The following is a 17,225-nucleotide window of genomic DNA, read 5'->3' on the forward strand; positions in this document are numbered from 1 at the left end:
ACAGAAAAAGAAGAGAAAAACAAAAAATAATGTATTTATAGGAAATGAAATTGAAAAAAGAAAAGCATTAGAGAAAATCAATGAAATGAAGAACTGGTTGTTTGAAAATAACCACTGAAACTGACAAATCTCTAGCAAGACTACAAAGAAAAAGAGAGGACACAAATTACTACTATTAGGAATGAAACAAGGAAAATTACTATTCATTGTACAGACATCAAAAGATTAATAATTAAATACTACGAAGAGCTCTCACACAAATCTGACAACATAGAGGAAATGGACTAATTCCACAAAAGACACAAACTTCTATAACTCACCCAATATGAAACAGATAATTTGAATGTCCCTGTAACTACAAAGGACATTAAATTCATCATCTAGAAAACTCGCCATAAAATAAATTTCCAGGGCAAAATGGTTTCACTGGATAATTATACCAAATGCTTAAAGAAGAATTAGCACACAGTCTATATAATATTTTCCAGAAAATATGAGAGGACAAAAGCCAATATATTTTATGAAGCTGGTGTCTTGATACCAAAACTAGACACAGTACAGAAAAAAAGTACAGATCAACATCCTTCTTGAATATAGATGCAAAAACTTCTTAATAAAATATCAGCAAATAGAATTCAACAACATATAAAGAGTCTTATATACCAAGATCAAGTGGAATTTATTCCATGGATAGAAAGTTGGTTCAGTATATGAAATCAATGAAAATCAGTCAATATCATCCACCACATTAACAGGTTAAAGAAGAAAATCACATAATCATACCAATCATTTAACAAAGTCCCACAACCATTCAATACCCATTCACAGTTTTTAAAAAAATAGAGACAGAAAACTTGCTGAACTTGATAAAGAGCATCAACAAAAACCCAATGGCTGTCATTTTACTTTATGGTGAAAAACTTCATTCTTTTCCTCTTAGATTAGAAACAAAGCAAAACTTATGCTTACTCCATTTTTTGTTTGTTTGTTTTCAAGTAGACTCCATGCCCAGCATGGAGCCCAACAAAGGGCTTGAACTCATGACCCTGAGATCGAGTCAGATGCTTAACTGACTGAGCCACCCAGGTGCCCCTGCATTCCCCATTCTTAGTCAACATAGTGCTGAAAGTTCTAGTCAAGGCAGTAAAGCAAGAAAAAATAAAAAGCATCAGAATGAAAAGATCAGAAAGGAAGAAATAAAATAATCACTATTTTGCAGATATGATTGTCTACATAGCAAATCTCACAGAATCACAAAAAAATGTCCTTAGGTCTAATAACTGATTTCATCAAGGTCATAGGATACAAGATAAATATACAAAAGTTATTTTACTTCTATATACTAAGTAATGAACACATAGACCTCAAAATTAAATATATAGTACCATTTACAATTACTCCCAAATGATGAAATACTTAGGTATAAATCTAACAAAGCACACTGAGAACTCACATCCTGAAAACTACCAAGCACTGATAGGAGAAATGAAAAAAAGTTCTAAATAAATGGAGAGACATACTGGGCTCATAAATTGGAAGTCTTAACGAAGTAAAGATATTAATTCTCCTCAAGGTAATGCACAGATTGTGGTATAATAAAAATACATTTATCTGGTCCTTGTCCCCAGTTTCTGGCACAGAGCTCCTAAAATCCCTAGAATTTACCTAGTGATAGAAATATCTTTTGTTATTCATAAAGAATACATCTGAGTTCATGCTAATGAGGTGACTTAGGGTGGGGCCCCTAGATTGCTTCTGGATAGGAGCTGGTCATCAGAAAAACACGGGATTAGAGGGTTAGAATATTCTGCCCCACACCCAACCTTACGGTAGGAAAAAGGGGCTGGAAATTGAGTTTAGTCACTAATGGCTGATGATTTAAACAATCACGCTCATGTAATGGAACCCCATGTAAAACTCCTGAAACAACAAGGCTTGGGGAACTTCTGAGTTAGTGAACACATCGACATGCTGGGAGGGAGGTACACCCAGAGAAGACATGGAAGCTCTGAACCTCTTTCTCCTACAGGTTGCCCAATATCTCTCTTCCATTTGGCTATTCCTGAATTGTACCATTTCTAATAAAGCTGTAATTATAAGAACAATGCTTTTCTGAGTTCTGTAGTTCCGTCTAGTGTATTACCAAATGTGAAAGGGAAAGGATGGCATGGGCACCCCTGAATTTGTATCAGCTGGGCAGAAGGTAGGTAGCCTAGAAAGTTCCTTTGAGCTGGTGTCTTAAGTGGAGGGCAATCCTATGAGATTGAGCCTCTAACCTGTGAGGTCTAGGCTAACTCTAAGTAGGTAGTGTCAGAACTGAACTGAACTGTAGGACACCCAGTTGAGGTCAGAGAACTGGAGAATTTGTTGTTGAATCTACATATTTGATGTCAGAAAAAAAAGCACATAAAGATTTAACACAACTCTTAAGATACCAGGAAGATTTTTTTTTTTTGTAGATAAAAACAATGTATTTCTAAAATTTGTGTGGAAAAGTAAAGGATCTAGAATAGCTAAAACGGTTTTGAAAAAGAAGAATAAAATGAGAAGAATCAGTCTCCCCAATTTCAAAACTTATTACATAGCTTGTAATAATCAAACTGGATAGTAATGGCAGAGGTACAGACACATGGATCAATGGAACACAAGAAAACCAGAAACAGACCCACATAAATTCATCCAACTACTTTTTTAAAATCTTTTTTTAAAAAAGATTTTATTTATTTATTTGACAGAGAGATCACAAGTAGGCAGACAGGCAGGCAGCGAGGGCAGGTTGCCCTGCTGAGCAGAGAGCCCAATACGGGGCTTGATCCCAGGATCCTGAGATCATGACCTGAGTGGAAAGCAGAGGCTTTAGCTTTAACCCAGTGAGCCACCCAGGTGCCCCTATCCAACTGCTTTTTGGCAAAGGTCGGAAGCAATTCAATGGAGGAAAGATAGTTTTTTAAACAAATGATGCTGGAGCAGGCAGATATCCATAGGCAAAAAAAAATTAAACTTGACCTAAGTCTTACAGTTTATTCAAAATGAACTAATATCTAATACATGAGATAGAAATGTAAAACGTAAAACTTTTAGAAAAAAAAATAGAGGAGAATATCTTCAGGATCTAGAGCTAGGCAAAGAGTCTTATACTTGCCACCAAAGTATGATACATAAGAAGAAAATGTAGGGGCGCCTGGGTGGCTCCGTGGGTTAAAGCCTCTGCCTTGGCTCAGGTCATGATCCCAGGGTCCTGGGATACAGGCCCACATGGGGGGGGGTCTCTGCTTAGCGGGGAGCCTGCTTCCCCCCTCTCTCTGCCTGCCTCTCTGCCTACTTGTGATCTCTGTCAAATAAATAATTTAAAAAAAAGTAATAGACTGAATTTCATCAAAACTAAAAATGTCTGCTCTGCAAAAGACCCCATTAAGAAAAAACAAAAACAAAAACAAAAACAAAAACCAACAACTACAGACCTGGAGAAATTATTTGCAAACCACCTATCCGACAAAGCACTAGTATCTAGATTACTAAAGAACCCTCCAAACTCAATAAGAAACAAACAAATCCTATTAGAAGAGGGCAAAGACGTGAAGAAGGCTTTGGTCAAAGAGTATATATGGATGACAAATATGCTCATGAGAATGGGTTCAGCATTGTAAACCATTAGGGAAATTCAAATTAAGACCACAGTGTGGTATTACTTCATACCTCTCGGGATGGCTAAAATTTAAAAAGGTGACATCACCAAATGCTGTCGAGAATGTGTAATTTCAAGGGTCTATAAAAGCAGAAAGGGAGGCAGAAGACTTGGGGTCAGTGTTGCAATGCCAGAAGGGCACAACCCATGCTTGCTGGCTTTGAAGATGGAGGAAGGGGCCAGGAGCAAAGGACTATGGGTGGGCCCTAGAAGTTAGAAAAGGCAAGGACACAGCCTCTCCCTACAGACTCCAGAAAGGAAGGACGTCCTGCTGTCCCCCTGATGTTAGCGCCAGTGAGACCCATGTCAGACTTCTGACTTACTGAACTGTAAGATATGATATTTTGTTGTTTCGAGCAGCTAAGTTTGTGGTAATTTGTCAAGGCAGCAAAATAAAGCTAATACAGTCTGATTCCATTTTTGTGGCATTTCTGAAATGACAAAGTTACAGAAATGGAAAACCGATCATTGACTGCCAGGGGTTAAGGAGGTGAGAGGGCAGAGGGCTATGGGTAGGCTCTAAGAGGGCACCACGGGGGTTCCTACGCTGGTGGAGTGAATCCATGACAGTTTCCGGCCTGTGATATTGTACTAGTTTCCTAAGATGCTACCCTTTGGCAGAAACTAGGTAAAGGGTACGTGGGGAGCTTCTCCATATTATTTCTTATTAGAAACAGCATGAGAATCTAAAGTTATCCCAAAAATTTAATTTTAAAAATCCAACAATGTTTGGTATCTTCTATTGGGGAAGAGGGAAAAGCTGTAGCACCTGTTTTATCTCCGGTCACTCACATTCTGCCAATCTTTCCACCTACACGATCCTCTCTGATCCCCGGCAGGGACTACCACTGCCCCCAGTTTATAGCGAGTAGCCTGAAGTTCACAGGTGCTAAGCAGCTTGTGCAGATCATCACGGGTGGGAAGGAGTAAAGGGACTTCTCCCGGTCCCACCAGCCCTCGCTTCACCAGCCACATTCAGGCTCCAGCTCCCAAGCCCCTGCTTGTGGTTGGTTCTGAGGGCTGGACAGAACGGGGCTCCGGTGTGCCTGGTGCCAGGCAAGGGCGGGGATGGGGTGATGGGTGGTGAGCCTGGAAGGTTAGTGGGTGCTGCTAAGATGGTCTCAGCCTGCTTTGCAACCGGCTACAACCAGCCCTGAGCAGCATTACCAGACCTATCTAGAGCTATTCTTTCGGTATTGAAGAAATGCCTCAGTTGAGATCTTACACAGCAATCACCTACCTATAAGATGTGCAGAAGAAAGGTTTTTCTCTACTCCAATAACAATTTGGCAATATATGATGAGAAGATGTATTCCTCTTACCTACAGCCTACAACCCACAACCCAGCATTTCCACCGCTAAGGACTTGTTCATGGTGAGACACACACACACAAGGTTACGGCTATCTTAACTTGGGTAGTGGTTTTGACACATATTTGTCAGAACTCATCAAACTCAACAATTACAATCTGTGCGTCTTATTATAGCAAATTAAACCTCCCTAAGGAAGATACTAAAAACAAGAATGCTCATGGCACTGATGTTGGGAACAAAGGCCAAAGAAAAAATTAAATGTCCTTACTACTTACAGACCATTGACAAGTCCTTAAAACAGGCAGAGTGACTTTCCTCCAGGAGCTCAGCCTTGATGTTGTATATATAAATATATATATATATATATATATATATATATTTTTTTTTTTTTTTTAAGATTTTATTTATTTATTGGACAGACAGAGATCTCAAGTAGTCAGAGAGGCAGGCAGAGAGAGGGGGAAAGCAGGCTCCCTGCTGAGCAGAGAGCCCGATGTGGGGCTTGATCCCAGGACGCTGGGATCATGACCTGAGCTGAAGGCAGAGGCTTTAACCCACTGAGCCACCCAGGCGCCCCTACCCCAAGATATATGTTGGCAGTCATCCCACAAGCCTACAACCCACTGATACACATCTGAAGGGTCTCATGACTGAGGTTTTTACTAAACAGCAATAAAAGACCTTTTCCTAACAATAGCGAGCCCCCTCAGGGTCCTGGAAACCTTGTTCCCAAAATACCTGGGAAGCTTGTACTGTCCCTAACCCCTTCCCAATTTGAAAGTATAGAATGGACCACTCCAATTGGAAAAAAAAAAAAATATATCTATCCAAAAAAAAAAAAAAAAAAAAGAATAGACCACTCCTCAGGACCTCAGTGCAACTCTTCTTGCCCAGGAACCCTGTCCCTGTGCTTTACACTAAGACCAGTTTTGCATCGAAGACATCTCAAGAACGCTTTCTCTACTGTCTGCTCTGAACCCCATTTCCACACCAGCAACATTGCTTGTAACAGAAAAACGCAGAAAAGTCTAAATGCCCAATAGAAGGAGCCCGGATAAATAAACTACGGTGTATCCACATAGTTGCCTTATGAAGGTAAGTACACCAGGGCACTGTTCAACCCAGATGAGTCTAGGAAACTTAACACAGAATGAGAAAGCATGCTGCAAGAAAGCACACTATTCATACAAAATTTTATCACAAGTGCATAGCAACAGCTGCTGGTGTCCTAATCAATGCTCAGTCTTCCTCTTCCTACAAATAGGACCTGATCTCATTCAGGGAGCCACTTGCTAACACACTTGATTTGTCACTCTTCCTTGGAGCTTGGTACAGCCAAGGAAACTCAAGCAGAAGTCAACAGCTTGGGGCTTTGCATAAAGCTATCACCTTCTTATGGCCTAAAAAGGGCAGACTCAGCTGGTATGAAACTGGCTGTATATTGTCCTTCCCAACACCTTCTTCTTGGAATGCAAATGAAATGCCCAGAGATGCAGCATCCATTTGGAGGCGATAAGCTCTAAAACTAAAAACATGCAGTATGCCATCATACTACAGATGACAGACTATAAAGAGCCAGGAAGAGCCAGGCCCCTGACCACATCATGGGGCCTCTGTCCCAACCCCAGCCTACCTACCCTCAGACCTGGAGGAGAGAAATACCTTCCTTTTGGCTGAGCCACTGAAGTGAGGTTTTCTGTTACATGCAACCAAAAGTAGACCCTACCTGCCATGGTGTCAAACAACACTGTGAAGTGTCACCAATACAATTATGTGTTGTCAAAGGGTAAAGAGATGCATGAGAATTAAAACACCTAGCATTGGGGGAGTGATTTTCTCTGGAGGAGGTGAGACAAAGCGAGCAGACTGGAGTGGGGAGCAAGGGGGGGGCCTCAATGGGAGAAGGTGTGAGGCATTCCAGTCTTCCTTAAGAGTCAGACGCATTACACTGGTGGGATGTCACCAGAAGTGAGCTCAGAACGGCTTGAACTCCTGGTGGTTAGGGCTGTATCCTAAAGACTGAGTCCATATGACCTGGGTGGGGCTTCGATTTCTGTATTTTGAAACAGCTTCCTAGGGGTTTGTCCTTGTCATCCTAGCCAATATGCTTATGAGCTTTACATCCTACAATTTACATTATAAAATACTTATTTAATTTCCAAATATAAAATTATACCATGATACTAAATGAACAGACTTTTTTAAAAAAATTTTTAATTAACATATAATGTATTATTAGCCCCAGGGGTACAGGTCTGTGAATCGTCAGGCTTACACACTTCACAGCATTCACCATAGCACATACCTTCCCCAATGTCCATAATCCAACCACCCTCTCCCTACCTTCCTCCCCCCCAGCAACCCTCAGTTTGTTTTGTGAGATTAAGAGTCTTTTAGGCTTTGTCATGAACAGAATCCCTGGGGATTCTGCTGTGCACCCTGTGGAGACATGCTCTACTCTGACCAGTCCTTCTAGAAAGACTGTATAACCATCCCCATGTCTTCCAGAACCCAAGAGTCCATAATCCCTACAGATTTGATCATAAGAAGCCATAATTTGTTTGGGCAGGTCCAGTATTCTCAGAAGTATACATCTGCATAGCTGGAGGGGCTACATGACGGGGACACAGACAGCTCAGGCGTCAGGGATCGGCAGCCGCCCATAGGACAGAACCCACTGGTACGAGTCATTTTTAAGAAAGACTCTTGTGTTGCCTCTGGCGCCATTTCTAGGCTGATGCCTGAGGACACTCACAACCAGAGTCAGGCACCGGGCTGGGAGGTTCATTCACCCTCCTGCTAAGGCACTGTGTCTGGAACCACACAGAGAACGTGTCCCCATCCCACCTCTCCTCTTCAGACAGAATCTGTTTTCTGCCCAGAAGGGGAGCCAGAATCACCCATCTGCCTTTCCATTTGAAAGGTGGGGATGTAGTGTTTCCAAAAGGGGGTGCACCATACCCCAGGTGTCCCTGCAAGTTAGTATCAAAACTGGGATGAGAACATCTCTCTCTAGATTCCCAGACGTTCTATTTTTCAATGAATGCTTTAGATGGAATGCTAAATCTAATGAGCTTCCTTTTTTCTTTGCCCCCAAACTTTCAAAGAGCATTGTTTTCAACAACAAATCTTCAGATCATGAGGCAGGACTGTAGAAAGGCTCAAGGGCGGGTTTCACTTCCTGTGTGGAGGCAGCCTGCCCAGTACTAGAGCCAGTGGAAAACCAACCCCCCAAACAGGCAGCACTTGGGAGCCCATGAATATTCATGACTTCACTGTGCATTCACTAAGTAGTGCGGAGACAGAAAACAACTTCCAGCAACTTGGAGTCCATGTTCTAATATTCTCCACTAAGACAGCTTGTTCTGACTTGTTTAAAAAAAAAAAAAAAAGATACCGTTTTCAAAAACCATAATGAGGCCAGTCTACTCAGGAGCTAGAACAAGCCCTAAAGCTTAAAATAGCAAAACAATCGCTTCTCCAAGATAAACAAGGCTTTCCTTTGTGTGTCTAATGAGAGGCAAGACCACAGAGAAGGCAGATTCTAAGACGTTTACTGTCCCCGAATGTTGAGGTAAATGGAGCTCCGCCACCCCTCCAAAAAAGCAGATTATACAAAAAGAGATCTGTCTGAGAGCATCTGCCTGATTGTCCAATGCCAACGGGAGACCTATGTCCTGAGGGCGAGCCCCCTTACCGAGTGAGCTAGGGCAGGACACCAACAGTGTAAAGATCAGATCTAGCTGGGGCCTTGGCTCACTCTACAGGCGCCAGACAGCACCTTTGAAACAACTGACTGAGAAATATCCAGAAGACACAGTAATGACTAGGTACAAGGAGACACAGGTGCATAGAATTTGCTGTCATGAAAGTCTATAAATTGAGATGAAATGAAATGGGTTTTTCCCAAGCATAAGTTTCTCCAACATTGTTAGTTTTTGGTGTAAAACTTCTGTAAGATTTTGGTCCAAACATAACATCAACATCTGTCCCCTTTCTCTCTTTCTCTCTCCTCAGCTGGTCCTCCCCAACCACTCCCAAGACGCATGGAAAATCCATTTTACCATTAAGTGAAAGAACTCTGTAGGTTTTTCTATGACATGAATAAGACATAATCACTCTTTCTCCATTTATCAATTTTTTAAAAAAAGATTTTATTAACTTATTTGACAGAGAGAGAGACAGCATGCACTCGGGAGCACACAAGTAGGGGGCAGCAGAGGGAAAGGGAGAAGCAGGTTCCTCGTTGAGCAGAAGCGGGCTCCTCGTTGAGCAGAGAGCCCATGAGGGGCTCATCCCATAAACCTGGGATCTTTTTTTTTTTTTTTTTTTTTTTATTTATTTGAGAGAGAGACAGGGAGAGAGAGCATGAGTGAGGAGAAGGGCAGAGAGAGAAGCAGACTCCCCGTGGAGCTGGGAGCCCGATGCGGGACTCGATCCCGGGACTCCGAGATCATGACCCGAGCCGAAGGCAGTCGTCCAACCAACTGAGCCACCCAGGCGTCCCAACCCTGGGATCTTGACCTGAGCTGAAGGCAGCAGCTTAACAAAAGGAACTACCCAGCTGCCCCATTTATCACTCTGAAACACCAGAAACTTGGGGAGCCTGGGTGACTCAGTCTGTTAAGCATCTGCCTTAGACTCAGGTGATCCCAAGGTCCTGGGATCGTGTTCTCCCCCCGTCCCGCATGGGGCTCTCTGCTCTGCAGGGAGTCTGCTTCTCCCATATTCTCTCTCTCTCTCTTTCTCCTCTCTTTCAAGAACTCTATCACTCAAGTAAATAAATAAAACACCAGAAATAGGGCTTCCCCAGCAGGTCACAGCCACAGATCCTAATGGAATTCTCAACCCCGGCCAGGAGGCATTTTCAGCCCTCAGCTGGAGGCAGAAGGTCTAAAACGCGGGTGAAGAGACAGAGTGACAGAGTAAGTTACTTCCCAGTTAGGGGTCAGCACAGGCCCGGAGTAGATGATGTGGAGAAGTCAGGGCTTCCCTCAGGGTACCTGGGTGCTGGCTCACACCTGCCACCAAACAGGAAGTGTCTGGGAGCTCCCGGCGGGTTCCCTGTGTTCACGGGGCCACCCGCAGGCACACACACTCAGACGGTCCACAGTTAATCCAAGAGACAAAGCCTCATTGTGTATCTGCTGCAGCCAGAGGGCTTCACTGGGGAAACCTAGTTTCAGCTGATAAAAGGGAAAGGGATTATCTGGAGGCTTTACATTCAAAACCAAGAAAACCAAAACAAATACCACAACAACAACAAACCACACCCACTCTGGAGTAGTGTTCTGTGGGAAAAGTTGAGCAGGAATTGGACTGCATTTTTATACCTTCCTGAGAGGCACATGACAGGAAGCTATTCCCGAAGTATGTTAAGTCTGAAGTCAACAAGCGAAGGTAATGGGGCGAAGGGGGTGGGGGGAGAGGTGGCAAGGCAGGCCCTGCCTCACCGGACCAGCCACAAGTGACAGGCATTAGGTTCTGCAAGCAAGGACGAGGAACAAAGCCCTAAAACGCAGCGACGAGGGGGTGGCCCACATCTCTGTTCTCGTATGTCAGGCTGCAGCTTAGGATACATTTCAGCGAGTAAAGAACCTTTCCCCCCAACACTTTTTGTCTGGGAGAAACATTACCCCAAAGTTTGAGTTCAGAAGAATGGAGAACCAAAAGCAATGATGGCTAATATTTTGGGAGCATTTACCGCGTGCCCTTAGCTCATTTCATCCTCCTGCCAAGTTCTGTGACTAGTGAAGAGACCCACGGTACCAGAGAGGAAACTGAGGTCCCAAATTACCCATGGCCCTCAGAGCTCCCCAAAGATCAGCCAGCAGGGCGGGACAAGGAGCCGGGCTTGCTGCCTACCCAGCCCCCACACCGCCTTAACATTTCCATCCCAGTCCCAAGAAACTCCTGTGGTGAACCTGCTTTTTTCTAATTTTCATAATCATTAACCTCCTGCTGAGATGCATACCAACCCAGAGCCATGCAGTTTGGGTAATATCAAACCAGTGACAATGGGCCAAAGGCAAGGCACTCAGGGTCACAACTAACAGGATATCGGGCAACCCACCTCTGGCAGGGAGCTGCTATCCTGTGTTAACATGAAAAATCAGCTTTTGACCTGTTTTTCTTCCCCTCTACCTGGCACAGTTAAGAAAACATAAAATGTCAATATTGTTTTATTGGGTTAATACAGTCCAAAAATTGATCTTCTATCAATGCCCTAAGTTTCCTAGTGACAAAATCACTTTGGCATCACAGCAAAATATAAGACTGTTTTCTATCAACCACGCCCCAAACACAAGGGCATGGGAGGTGCAGCAATTCTGTGTCTGGGTGAGCCAGCAGGAGCAGAGAAGGGGGAGGGGCACATGGTGAGACCCACAGGGGCCTGGCCCTCTGACACCAGCCAGATACTCACTGAGCATTGACATGGGTGAAAGCACCGTGCCATCTCACCATCGGGTAGTGAAAAGTGTTCTTGGGAAAATAAATTCAATGGAGAGAGAGAGTAGGTGTGTGTTGTGTAACTCTGGTTGGGGTGGGAGTGAGGGAAGGCCTCTTCTAAGACATCTGAGCTGAAACCCAAGAAGAAGCCAGCATGCAGAGATCTTGGGGGAAAAAATTCCATTTGGAGGGAACATCCACTGCAAACGTGCTAGACAGATGCTTGTGGCTGGAGCAGTGTGAACATTAGAACAGGTAGAAATGGGGCAAAGGGAGTGGGAAGGCTCTTCACATCCCTGCAAACCCTGGGAGGAGTGGGAAGCTGCTGCAGAATTTTAAAGAAGGGGACAACACAAACACAATCCAATTCGTCTGTCTAATTTCATTCTGGGTATTATGTGGGAAGCCGCGGTTATACACGTGTTCATTTATAGGTAAGGGGAATCAATATCCTGGCTCAGCTTTTCTACCTGGTAACATGTTCCCAATTCAAGGGGAACTAAAGATTCAACCTGTTCATAACTTACTGGTCCTGCTTGTAACTTACTGGTAACTTACTAGCCTTGCTCCTTTGATTATCTGGAAATTATTTCTAAAAATAAAACTGAGAAGTTATTATTAATTTTAAACGTATCTGTGTTCCAATCATCACCTCCAAAAAGAGGATCCAAATGACTTCTTTAAAACTATTTATTTTTAAAATGTGTCCTGCTTACTTCTAAAAAGCATTTGAGCCCATTGTCATAAAGCTTGTAAACAGCAGGAAGACTCAAAGTTCTCTGGGGGGAAAATACTTATAATATGTTGTAATATGGGTTCCTGCATCCCATAAGCTTGGGAGGGAAATGCTAATGTTGAAGGGTTTTAACCTTTAACTTTTAAACAATTTGTTCTAAGGATTGAGTTCAGCTGTAGGTACTGCTTCATGATGGGCTGAGTCCTTCACTTTTTCCACTTTTATATTTTTCCTCTATCCTCTCCCTGGCCCTCTAGACAGCCAACCTTTGCCTGGTTTCCCTGCTCACTGGCTCCCCCATCCAGAGACTAAGCAGAAAGGACATATTGGGAAGTCTGATGACCATGGTTCAGCAGTTTCAGTTCTCTGTGTATGTGTGTTTCTTCATGGGATGGTGTTTGTGTGCATGCATCTGTGTGTGTGTTGGGGAGGGGGGAGTCCGGGGTTAAAGTGATATGTAAATTTTAATTATTTATCCATGCCCCTCCATTGCATATACACACATCCTTCACCTTGTCCCTCTTTCTCCCACTTCCGCTAAAATCTTAATTAAAACTGGACAAAGGTTCTAATTTCGATTTTTATTCTCTACCCATAGCATTCTTACTTCTGTTCTAATTCTGCCACTAAGAATCCCAACCTTTGAGCTTTCACTAGGTAAGATATAACACTGTCAGACATCTCACTGATTAATTCAAGATAAAACCAGAAGGCAGGGTGCCTGGGTGGCTTATTTGATTAAGGGGTGGACTCTATTTTGGCTCAGGTCATGATCTGATATGGACCCCTTCATCAGGGTGGACATGGAGTCTGCTTAAGATTCTCTCTCTTGGGCACTTGGGTGACCCAGTCAATTAAGCATCTCCCTTCAGCTCAGGTCAGAATCCCAAAGTCATAGGATTGAGCCCTGCATCAGGCTCCTTGCTCAGTGAGGAGTCTGCTTCTCCCTCTGCCTCTCTCCTTGCTCATGCTCTCTCACTCTTTCTCTCTCAAATAAACTTAAAAAAAAAAAAATTCTCTCTCTCCTCCCTCTGCTCCACCCCCCAGCTCTCTCTCTTTCTCTTATTTAAAAAAAAAAAAAAAAAAAAGGTAAAAGGTGGAAGAAGAACTGGAGAAAATTTTCATTTTTCCTGCTTGGTGGGTTTAGCAGACCTTTTAGGATTATCTGACTAAAGCTATTGTCTGCTACAAAAGGTTTTTGATAATTGGTTTTTAAAAAATTTGGAGAAACACACCATTTTAAAATATCTTATAAGCACCAAAATTGTCGCTTTTGTTGCTTCTCCCATAATTTTCACATTCACGATACCTCCAAGACTATTTATGGTCAGTCCTGAATAATAACAAAATAGATTATGAAAGATTATGAAAAATGGGATCTGGCAGAAATGCTGAAGAATTTTTTAGGGTTTAGTGGGGGTGGAGAATGGAATTGTTTTGGTTCTTTGATTGGTTTGGCTTTTGATGTTTGCTTCAAATTGCTATGCGGCCCCAAATTATAAATTGTGTATGTAATTTAATGTGTAACAAGAGGGTTCACTGCTTAAGAATTTTTTATTTGAGCACCTGAGTTTTCAAACGAAAATCTCAAAGGAAAACATTTAAGTAAATTCCTTAACTATAAATCGAACTTTCCAAGTATTCTTAAAAAATATCTTTGACCGTTATTAGGTAAAAGCTATTCAGCCATGTTCATGGTCAAAAGAGACAAAAACCACATGCTGAATGGAAATAGAAAACTTTTAACTAAGAATGTGTTTGTTCAAAATACCCCCCCCCCCATTTCTTTTTCTTTTTGGGAAAACCTGGTTAGGTTTCTCGCAGCTTCCTCAAGAAATGCATCAGCGATCAAACTTTTAACTTGTTACCTAGCCTCCAAACAGGTTGTTGATGCAGAATGGAACCCTCCTTACCTGGCCTCCACTTACCAATCTAGAACCTTATATTGGAATGTGACCGTATCGGGACAAACCTAGACGCTGTCCAAGCACATTAGATTCTGTTCAGCAATAACAGGGGTTAAAAGAATGCTTCCCCTAAGTCCAGGGTCCCCACACTCACAGGGTGTCCTTGCAAAGAGGTATTAACATTACATATAAGGACCCAGTGGGAGCAGACTGGACCGCTGTTCCTCCCTGGCGGACTCCCGTCCTTGGTCGATGCAGCACCAGGAATGTGATCCCAACTTCCCCAGGCTGCTAATCTCCCTCGGGAGATGGGGCCCGCGGCTCCCAGAACTATTGCCAGAGCCGGGGTCCAACCACGCAACGGCGTCTAGGGGAAAGTTTCTAGCGCAGTTCCCGACCAGATCTGCGACCAACATTCCTCTGGAGCAAAAACTTCGGGACCTGCAGCGCGTCGGGCCGAGCTCGATTTCCTCCACTGCGGTAAAGGGGAACCCTCGGTGCCCACCCCTACCTGACTCCACCGGGACCCGCACCCACGACCCATACTGAGTGCCCCTTAGTGGGTTGCTGGGGTCCCTGCGCTCCACTCTCTGGCACTCCTGGGGCGTGCGGAGGTGTCTGCAAACTTGCCCAGCAGCCCGGCGCGCCCCCGTTGGCGCGCACCCTTCCCCGAGCTCCCAGGCGCCAGCCCCCGGCCCTCAGCGCCTGGCCCTGGGCCCCACGCACTCACCTCGGTTCCAGAACGCCGGGAGGAAGAACCACAGCAGTAGCTGCAGCAGGGCCCGCCCCATCCCGGGGCTGCGCGTCTGGGAATTCTCTCCCGATCGAGGGACAGACAGACGTCCTAAACCTGGCCCGTCCCGGAGCCAGCGCGCCACCAAAAAAGTCCAAAGCTGCCGCTAGGACAGCTAAGCCCGAAGTGCCGGGCCGAGCGGCGGGCAGGAGGTGCCTAAGGCCGAAAGGGGCGGGCCGGGGGCCGAGTCCGAGCAGACCCGAGCCAGTTGGGGTGGGGAGGGGGCGGGAAGGAGGGCGGGCGGAGAGGCGGGCAGCCAAGGGGAAGGAAGGGGACCGGGCGGGACAGTCGGGGTGGGCAGGGGCGGGCCATGGGCTGAGCCTGGGCGGCCCGGGATGGGGGGCGGGAGTGGAGAGAAAGGGAGGGGACTGAAAAAGAGGGGAGGGGCGGCCGGAGGTGAGGAGGGGAAAGAGCCCAGCCGGAGTCCAACACTTGTGGATGGGATTGAGAGAGCAAGAGGGGAAAATGTTGGAGGGGAGTGGAAGGCTCCCGAGGCCTTAGCCAGACCCAAGAGGAGGGTGTAGCACCTTAGGGCCGCGGCGATCCCGCAGTTCAGACGTGCAAGACATAGAAGACCCTGGCGGTGACGTTCCCAGAGGCGAAGGCGACCGTGGCACCGCTTTCCACTGAGCGCCGCCCCCTGGGTACCTGGCCGGAGGTGTGAGCCTCGGCCCTGGCGTCGAGGAGCGCACTGCCTCCGGGACGAATCCTTTACTGCGCCCCCCTGAGGAGTCCAAGAGAGATGAGGCTCAAGAAAGGAGATGAACATCAAGGGAAAAGCTGCACAGCAGGAGTGGAAAAGCAGCTGGAAGCTATAAAGTGTGGAGGGACCAAGAGGGAAGCCTCAGAGAAAGTTCATTATAAAAGAGATCTAAGCCACTTTTACTAATAATTGCAACAGGAGCTTACACTTACATATTTTCTTAAAGGAATCATTTTTAGGATTATCTTATTTTTAAAGATTTATATATATTTTTTGAGAGAGGATGAGGGGCAGCAGGAGCCAGAAGAGAGAATCTTAAGCAGATTCAGAGCCTCATGGCTCCATCCCATGGCCCTGCTGAGATACCACCTGAGCTGAAACCAAGAGTGGGAGGCTTAATTGTGCCACCCAGGTGCCCCAAGATTATTTTTGACAACGTTAGCCAGATTATTGTCATTTCTCTGCTCAAAACTTTCAAAACTCTAGTGTTTCCTGCTTTTGTGCTGCATAACGGCTGAAGGCCTGCAAAGTCCTAGGGGATCTGGTCCCCTCTCCCCTCTGACCTCATCTCCTTGCTCCAGTTCTATTTATGCTGGTTTGCTGTCAAACAGTCCCTGAACCTTAGGCTGGCTGGCCTCCTTGGATAGATTTGGTTGTAAAGAGACAACAAATCCAAATGGATTTAGGCAGGTGGTTAAACTGACAGCAAAAGCAAAATTAGCATGGTGTCAGGTCCTTGTGTCCCCAACCCCATAGGAGGACACCAAAACAGAGGGGCCAGATGTACATACTCGAGCAGTAGGGGGCTCTAGAGCAGCCAACTCTAAACTATTGCTAAGGGGTTGTATGGACTTCCACTGGGGCCTGCAGCTGTATCCTTCAGGGGAGGGGGAGGCATGGAGGGAAGAAGATGAAAAGTTCTGTGCTCAGCTAGAACTATGGAGAAGAAAGAAAAAAGGCTTGCCACAATGTCCCTGCCTTCCAAGAGCTGCTCACCAGGCTTCGCTGCTCTTGTCCCAGGAGGAATCATACAGCTATCTGTCAAGACTTGGGTAACACTACAGTCAAGCCCTGCCTACATGCCTATGTGGAAATGTGCAGGGTCACCAGAGCATCTCAGCAGGATCGTTCTAGAATTTTCCTACTGTAGTTCATATACAGTAGACACTCTGCCAGAGCAGGGTATTACACTGACTGTTTGCTCAGAATGCTCTTCCTCCAGACTCACACCCTCTTGGTTAACTCTACTTCAAGTTTGCTCAAACCTCTCTTGGTGAGGCCTACCTTGCATATAACATTCCCATATCTATTTCTATGTGACATATCACCCCAAAGATAGTGGGGATAAAACAATAGCCATTATATTAGAGTCATGGATTCTGTGGGTTAGAGATTTGGACAGAGTACAGGGAAGATAATTTATCCCTGTTCTCCCGTCTCTGCTGGGATCTTAGCCTCAAATGACTGGGGACTAGAATCATCTAGAACAGGGGTCAGCAAACCAACAGCCTGCCAACCTATCGCCTGTTTTTGCAAATAAGCGTTCTTGGAATACAGCCATTTGTGCTGCTTTTGTACTATGACAGCAGAGTTGAGTAGTTGTGACAGAGATCACATGACCTTGTGATCTGGCCCAT

General features: G+C 44.9%; 1 protein-coding gene across 1 annotated transcript in view; it reads right to left on the reverse strand.

The window, feature by feature from the left end:
• Window positions 1-15,010, reverse strand: part of MERTK (MER proto-oncogene, tyrosine kinase) — a 113,341-nt gene extending 98,331 nt beyond the window's left edge. The window contains exon 1 of the mRNA XM_044261620.1: window positions 14,823-15,010. Within this exon, the coding sequence (XP_044117555.1) occupies window positions 14,823-14,883 (61 nt within the window). The 5' untranslated portion in view covers window positions 14,884-15,010. The remainder of the gene's footprint in view (window positions 1-14,822) is intronic.
• Between the last annotated feature and the right edge of the window lie 2,215 nt (window positions 15,011-17,225).

Source organism: Neovison vison, chromosome 8 (assembly GCF_020171115.1).
Source record: "Neovison vison isolate M4711 chromosome 8, ASM_NN_V1, whole genome shotgun sequence".
Lineage (NCBI taxonomy): Eukaryota > Metazoa > Chordata > Mammalia > Carnivora > Mustelidae > Neogale > Neogale vison.